This window comes from Aythya fuligula, chromosome 1, assembly GCF_009819795.1.
Source record: "Aythya fuligula isolate bAytFul2 chromosome 1, bAytFul2.pri, whole genome shotgun sequence".
Taxonomy (NCBI): Eukaryota; Metazoa; Chordata; class Aves; order Anseriformes; family Anatidae; genus Aythya; species Aythya fuligula.
Window position 1 is genome coordinate 99,786,031 of NC_045559.1, and position 8,479 is coordinate 99,794,509.

At 39.9% G+C, this 8,479-nt stretch overlaps 1 protein-coding gene across 1 annotated transcript; it reads left to right on the top strand.

The window, feature by feature from the left end:
- Window positions 1–298: 298 nt before the first annotated feature.
- Window positions 299–1,330, top strand: LOC116493630 (inositol 1,4,5-trisphosphate receptor-interacting protein-like 1). Its single transcript, XM_032195190.1, has one exon. It carries the CDS (start codon window positions 299–301, stop codon window positions 1,328–1,330), a length of 1,032 nt encoding a protein of 343 aa, XP_032051081.1.
- The last annotated feature ends 7,149 nt before the right edge of the window (window positions 1,331–8,479 follow it).

An 8,479-nucleotide genomic window follows, 5' to 3' on the forward strand; every position in this document is an offset into this window, starting at 1 on the left:
ACAGATAGGCCAGGCTCAAGTGGACTTAAAACAGGATGGAGAAAAGTCACTAGTGTGGTTCTGCAAGGCTCCAATTTAGGGCCTATTACCTTCAAAGTTTTTATAAATGATCCTGGGAGAGGAGAGGCAAAGAGGTGAGGAGGGGAGAGAAGGGGGATTGGTGTGATGCGGCTGTGGTGCCTGTGACAGCACAGAGGATGAGTCACAGCGGGGGAGCTGTCATCAGGGCCAGCAGCAGCAGCGCCACCACACTTTGGCCTTGGCCGTCGGTGAGTGCAGATCGCACCTCCTGCAAGCCATGGCTCGGCTGATCTTCCTCGCCCTGGCTGTGCTGGGCATTGCCCAGAAGCCGTGGTTTGTGGATGATCATGTGGATGTGGATGAAAATGAGCGAATGCAGCAGCATGCGGAGCAGCTGATTGAAGGCATGGCTCAGCTGCTGCATGAGATGGAGGAGAGGAGCGAGGAGCAGAGCGGGGTGGCCTTGGGAGCCCTGCTCTTCACTGCATTGCAGCAGTGGCAGCTCTGGACCTTTATTGACCTCCTTGTCCTGCTCTTCGGGCTCTGCCGGTGGCTCAGGAAATGGAGACTTGGGCTCTGCAGCAGAAGCAAGCAGGGCATCTCCCCAAGGAAGAAGGAGAAGAAGGACGAAGACAACACCAACACCGATGACACCCGGGATCTGGGCAGGGTTTGGGCCGATCGCACCCAATGGCCGGCACCATACATGGCCGACAAGTGCAAGGTGGTGGAGGAGCTGGTGGACAAGCTTCCTGGTGCCTGCCAAAGACTCTCCGGGGAATCCCTCTTCACGCCACGGCTGCAGCCGGCCATCGGTGTGGGCTGCTTCTCCGAAGACAGGAGTACTCGGCAGGACAACGTCCTCTACCGCCTGCTCGTGCCCCTGAGGCCTCCCCCCGGGCATGCCTTCCACCTGGAGCTGGGCGCCGAGGGGGAGATGCCAGCGAGGAAGCCCGGCCTGCGCGTGGAGCTGGAGTGCGCCTGCACGAGGGAGCGGCTGGTCGGGGACATGCTGTGCTTCCTCCACCACCCTGAGCACGAGCTGAGGAGAAGACAGGAGCCCAGCCTGCTGCGCACCCTCTGCACCGGCTCCTACCTGGATGTGGAGGAAACCACTCACTGGTTCCAGGCCTTCGTGAAAGCAGCCTGGGAGCTTCTGCCGCAGTTGCGCCACTGCCGCCTGACGGTGCTGCCCTCCCGCCGCTCCTGCGAGATCAGGCTGGCCAACGCCTCCCAGAGCACCCTCTCCATTGAGATCACGCTTGGGGTGCGGCTAGACGACTCGGACTCCTTCCTGAGCCTGGAGTAGCCGCGGCCAGCTTCACCAGCAGCACGGCGCCGCCAAAGAGTTGCGCTGTGGCAGAGATGCAGTCTGTCGGGCACACGGCCAGGCATGCCTGACCCCACAGCTTCCACCTCAAACATCCACAGCCCCGCGCCCGTATGCTGGTGAGCAAAGGCTTTTCCCCCCATGCCCTGAAGACGGCTGTGATTCACCACCTGACAGCCACAGCCCTGGAAAAAAAGTGTAAAATTAGAAATCTTAGAAATCTTGGTTAACCAACTTGGACTTTTAACACAGACTCACTGATATTTTCTTTAAAGATCAATACTGAAATCACAGTATCTTGTCATGACGTGTACACTGCAAGCTGATATAACCACATTCATCTTCAGGCAGCATAGTACAAGCATGTAAACAAAACGTTTAAAACGTTTGATCTTTGTGCTGTTTTATTCTTTAACAAAATGTCATGGGTTAAAAACTTTTATTTATATAACCTAGACTAAAATTAAAAATAAAAATAAACATAAAATAAAGAGGCAGTTCGTACTTTTTTTGCTCTCTGAGTTGCAGCTTCACTCCCCAAAAGGCAAGGTTCTCATACCTAACTACCTGCATTAACTAACTGTGTGCCGAGTAGTGCTACTGATTTTAATATATCATGCTTAAACCTGACGATGTTTATGTGTATTTGGGACTAGATTTAACTCATTAAATATCTAATCTAACTTATTTAAAATGCTCTTTTTTTTGTTGTTGTTGTTGTTTTGTTGTTGTTGTTGTTGTTGTTGTTTTTCAGCAATGTACATGTATAGATTTTGCTTCCTTGCAAGGTATGTATTAATGTAATTAACACTGATAAATCTGAGTGGTTTCTATATGCATAGATCTCAAAGTTCAGGTTCTTCAGTTGTAGCAGCATAAGCTTTGCATGAAACAACTTCATATAATTCAGGTCTTAGTGTGGAGTGATCACTAGAAGCTATTTTTATTTTGTGCATTCATATGGTTTGTTTTTTGAAGAAATATTAAGGGAGAACATGAAATGTTCTTGTTCTGTGGCATGCAAATAGGGGCTATGCAAGTAAAAGTTTAGTATGTATGTGTTTACAGTAAGCAAATTCTGATATGTTTGAAATTGACAGAAATTTCCATAGCTTTAAAGATTTGGCCCATAAAGCAGGCAAAAAAGAGACACAAAAAGCTTTGGTGAATTTATTTTTTATGTTGAGATTATGCCATCAAGGAAAACCATCCACAGCTCACTCTGCTCTACAATTAAAATACATTTATATGTGACACGTTTGACTTCCTGTTATAGCAGTAATCATAATTCTTAACTTTTGACTTGTGTGCATTCAAATCCCTAACAAAGTTCATGATATTGCACTGATGTTATTATTCACACAAGTAATTCCTTTGTCTTTCTGAAAAAAAAATAAAAATAAAATAAAAATAAAAAATTAATTGCATTATAGTTACTTACCTGGGTAGCTGTTGCTTTATTGGTTCCATAGGAATCCAAACTTTGTATATAAGCTCCTTGACAAGACACCAGAAGACCACATCCATATGTCCTGACTTAACATATAAATTCACAAAGCCCAGCCTGTTATGCCTACCTGTCAGTTTGGATCAAAATTGGTAACACAACAGTGAATAAGTAGAGCTGAGAAGGAGATCTTTTTTTCAATTTTATTGGAAATTTCCTGAAGACAAAAATGTGATAGTACTTTAAAATAAACAACAACAACAACAAAGATTATAAAATTTCATCTCACTTTTCAGCTCTTTACTGCTTAAATAAATTAAAAAAAAAAAAAAAAGAAAAATCTTCGTTTTTCATAAATTTATAAAACTTTATAGTAATAAATCAACAAGCTACTTTCTAAAAATGAGGAAAAAATTCAGCATGATTGAAATGCTTTTTTTTTTCCTTTTGAAATCAGCACATTTTTCTGAACACTTCAGTTGGGCAAGGCACCACTTCATAGAGAAAAAATGATGTTCTGGGGAAAAAAAAAAAAAGAGAGAGAGCTGAAAGGGTTGAAAGTAAATTTTTAGTGAGTTTTTAAGTTGGCTGTGAGAGATTCTAAGAAGACACGCATGCTGAATATTAGGAGACAGAAAGGGAAATATCCAAGAAATAATTTCAATGTTTTATGCACTCGGAGTATTTATTTATTTATTTTTGATTTCAGTGATTCTGCCTTCATTGCACCTACTGCCATCCACACCAGTAGTGCAGTCTCATGTTATATTTGCACTACCATTTGTAGCAGTTGATACCCAGTTGTGCTCCTTTACCAAGCCTCATGGCTATACTTATGTCAACAGTGGGGAAATTAGAAAGATTAGACTTTTCCTACTTTTTCACTGTCAACTCTGAAAGAGCAAGAAAGACATTCAAAGCTAGCACCTGGTCACCAACCTCAGAACAATCAAGGAAAAAATCTCAATAGCCACCATCTTTCCTTTGAAACCTAGCTGCTAGGACCACTCAAACACATGCCCACTGGTGTAAGAGAGACTGAGTAAAAACAGTTTTCTTTTGAAATAAAATTGCTTTCATTTCCAGAGAGTTGCATATGGAGCTTTGCTATGTTGTTGCTACACCACCACTATTCGAATGGCTTGTGAAATGTTGAAGGCTAAAGGTGGGGTCCTCAGCAGTCACTTCCTTCTGGCCCTAGAGCATTTAAAATGTGTGGGTGCCTCTTATTAGACACTGCAAAGTGCACTTCTTCTTGGCACAGAGGTCTGAGTCCACTGAAGGCTGAGTAACTTCATGCTGAGCTACTAATGCCTAAATCCCATGAGAACATGCACTTTAAGCATCTCTTTGCTCATAGAGCAGAACTGCAAAAACAGTAGTTGTATTTCCTTTACCTTGTTAAATAAATAACGGATCAATTAGAGCAGTAACTCCAATGTTAACAGAATGAGCTTCCTTGTCTTGCATTCAATATTCTGCTTTGATAACCATGTACTAAGTTTAAATTTTTATTTTTGTTGACAAAATTAGCACACTAAGAGAAGGAAGAAAAAAGTAAATATGTGTGAACTCATCTGGAATGGTGGCGCTTTCTAGTTCCCCTGAGATCCAGTAATATTATTTGTATTTTATTCATAGGTTACTTAGTACAAAATCTTCAAAAGGCACTGGAGCAGAGAATTAAACCTTGGAGAACTTCTTGATATCCTTACCCATAGCTTTCTGACCCCAAGTGCACTCTATCCATTCTGGAAAAAATGACAGCAAGAGAATCTGTGTCTTTTCTACAAAGCCTGGAACGGCAGACAGGGTAAGGCATTTGCAAGTTGGAAACAGGGGGTTGAGATGCCTCAATCAAGGCAGAGAACTTAAATCAGATCTCCCATATAAAGGCTGAATGTTATGAAAAAGCAAATTAAGAAGGATACCTAAGGAAACATTATTTATGTAGACAGATTTTGACTGATAACACAGTCCTTTGCTAGGTTGTGGAAGAAAGGCTTGGCTGCCTTTCTCTGAACAACAGACTCAGAATGATGAAATCTTAATGCTTGAGAGAAACAACACTTAACGTGTTCCACTTTTCACACTGTTACCTATAACTTAAAATGCCAGCCCAGTGTGCTGGCAATACTGACGGCCTGGACTCGAACCTTGAAATCCATAGTTAGAGCACAATTCTTCTCAATATGTGAGTACAAAAAAGAAATGGGAAATCATTATTCAGCAGACCTTCTGTCTGCATGCATTCAGTTGCAGCTGCTTATTCTTGAGACAAAAGTGATGTTAAGGGATTTTGTGGCTTTTTTTGTTTGTTTGTTTTGTTTTTACTTGCTGCTTCTTTATCCTAGAACAACGCCAAAGCTGAATTCTGTCTCAACTTATGTACTGTGCAGCACTGCTGGTCATGTTCAAGGTGAATCTAACAGGAACTGAAGGGAAGCTGATTCTTTTCCATAGGGTCCTTTCATACATGCAAAACCTGAAGTTAGTCTTGCTTCAAATTCCGAATAGAGAAACTTGCAGAATTTGATTAAAAGACATCTTTAGCTTTATTAATGGCATTTGTGCACAGAGTTTGTTTACCTCCCCATGCTCTTCACATTGAATGCTGAAAAACAAAATGATTTTTTAATGAAGAAATGTTTCAAATTAAAAATTTACTTGAAAGATACCTCTACAGAAGCTTCAAAAACCTCTAAGCATGCTTAATCCCTACATCTTCTTCAGCTGGGTAAACAAGACCTCAAATTAAAGTCCCAAGTCATTCCTTTCCTAGGCTTCATATGGATTTGAACAGCAGCAATCAATAATCCAATTTACATCTCAGCCAACACCTTTTGTGACTACAGCTACAGCTTCCCATCAGGCCTGTATTTATTTCAGCCCTGTAGCTCCTGAGAGCTGTTTGCACCATCTTGGTAGCCTGGGAGTACCAACAGACTGTGTGGGCTGCCAGGAGGAGGTAGGACCTCGCTACTTCACAGGGCTTGGGCTCTGGCCAGTGGGGTGGGTGGCTAGAGAAGCCTGACCAACCACCTGGTGTTGGTTCTGCTCTGTAGATTTTGTAGCTCTTTTTACTTTCTGCTCAGCTGTAATTGACTGTTCTGTCATCGTTTCTTCACCATCTTTGAGTGTATTGTTATAGTTGAATACGTACTATAGTTTGGGAAGAATCCTTGCTCATCACAGCTGTCGTTTTCCTCTTCTTTGGTTCTTCTTGTTCCTTTTTCCTACGCTTTTAGTAGTGTAAGTCATGCTGCTTATATTGCATATGCATTGACAGATTTTTTGACTGACATGCAAATTAATTCAGAGGAAGGAAAAAAGAACATTTTTGTTCCTGACACTTCTTTATTTTTATCTTTTCATGCCATCTTTGACAGGCTTTAAAATCTTATTCATATTTTAAAAGTAACTTTAAATAAAGAGCAATTTGTTATATCAGAAGTGTGTTACTACTGCATCTTGCTATCCAATTTGTTCAAGTCTATGCTAAGAAAAGCTCAGAATGATACGATTCTGACACTAAACAAAATGCCTGTAGTTCTGGTAAATATTACTTTTTTTTTTTTTTTAATCTGCTTGAGGGATTTTTTTTTTTTAATTACCCTGGGAATTTTCTGTGGAGCCCTTTAGCATGCTCCTTCGGTATTGCATAGGCAGAGCCCTGAGAAATATCTGCAGTTTATAAAATGGAATAGGATGGTCTCAGAAAGGGCCATTACTAAGAGCAGAAAACTCATTCTCATTAACGTAGACTTGTCATAGTATTAGTGTCTGATATATAAGACTCCTGCATTTTAAGCCTTACTTACTGGCTTTCAAATGATTGTTTCATTCTTTTATTTTTCCAGTTTTACTGGTGTCCTGCTAATTTTACTTTAAGAAAACAAAGTGTTTCTTTGCTTTTCCCTTTTATATTTACTTACATAGGAATTAAAATTGCCTGTCTCCTTCCAACTCCCACAGTTCTATGGCCTTGGAATAATTCTGTAAATCCTGAAGAAATAGAAAAGCAATTTTATAGAGAGGAAATAGACTTCATGTGAATGAATGAGTTTTAATCTTTTTTTTCTTTTTTTTCTTTTTTTTTTTTTTCCAAAAGATCACAAGTCTCAAGCAGACTGGTGACTTCAATTTTTCTTCCTTTGGTAGAAAAGTTTTGAAATTTCTGGTTTTTCTTTCCTGCTGTATCATGGTCACCTCCAGTACTGCATACTGAATACCCATTGTTGTCCATCCCAAGAATCCAAAGGTATTGGATTTTCTGTACTATGTGTAAGTGGTTCTGTACTATGTGTAAGTGGTTTTCAGAGGTGAAAACACTGTCTGTGGATTGGAGATTAATGTTTGTGAGGAAAAGAAAGATCAGTGACAATAAAAGAATACATGGGACTGGGAACCTGGGTACTGAAAAAATGGAGCACTAGGGGAGAAGTTATGGAAAAGGGAAAAAAAAAAAAAAAAGTAGAAGGCTAATTCTAGTTCTTTATTGTCATTGCTCTTGTTTTTTCTTCCCCCTATTTTCCCTTAAAAACATTTTCTAAGAAAGAATGCTCCCTAATACAGAAATGTCACAGCTCTCTCTTTGCAGAATTTTTTTTTTTTTAAATAATACACAGTTTGATGCAAAACACTCCTATTAACTGATTTGTTTTTCTTCTAGCACAGGTTTTTCAGTCCTTTTTGTTCTCTTGGCTAGTGTCTTACATTTTTCTAAAAGCTGTGTTAGTGTATGTGATGCTCTTAGCTAGCGAGGAAAACTCATACAAACAGTATGAAGCATGAGTTTTCTTTACAATTGGAATACTTCAAAATTCTTTGCACTTCACAAGCTTAGTTGTGCTTGATTCGTGTTCCTGAACAAACAAGGGAGGAGGAGCAGCTTTGGAAAATGTAGCACTTTTGGAGCCAACAACAGAACTTACTACTTATTTTAATCTATTTTTAACCCTGAGCTCATAGAGACAGGGTTTCTTGGAGAGTTTTAGTGTCCATATGTCAGATGTAAGACTTAACAAATGAAAAACTGGGCAGAATAGTGACTGTGGTTAGCAATTAGTCAATGAGTAACTGTCTCATTGGTGGCTTATGTAGAATAATACTTTCTTGCAATGTGCAAAACAGGAATGTGAATTTAAGCCTCTTATTTTGAATACCGGTTAATAGGTGCTTTAGAATAATCTTACAGTGACAGTTTCATGTATCCATAATAAGTGTGCATAATGAAAAAACACTAAACTTTATTACCCTGTAGAGTTGTTTTTGCTTTCTACCACTTAATTTTTTGAATTTTAGAGAAGCTATAAACTATTTCCTACTGAGTTTCCTCTGATGCTGATATTGTGATTTCAAGTAAACCTCCAGTTAACACTACAGTTATGCCAAACAGGTACTAAATTACTTGGGGTTAGAGCCAAGTATGTAGTGATTTTAAGAAAAGCTAAAACAAAGGTTTGGGGTTAAATGTAGAAAGTCCAAGTCCAAACCTCCTGTAACTGAGCTTGTGAGCAATGTGCTGATTAGATTTCTTGCTTGAAAGCACTTTTTTTTTTTTAATGGACATAAGAATTGTTTTTTTTTTTTTTTATGTTTTCCCCTCAGGAAACTTATAAAACTGAACTTTATTACTAACCTACCTCCACCTCAAAATGCTTGGTTTTGCATTATTCATT

Coding starts and splice junctions, on each gene's coding strand:
- LOC116493630 (XM_032195190.1), top strand. CDS start 299: ATGGCTCGGCTGATCTTCCTCGCCCTGGCTGTGCTGGGCATTGCCCAG.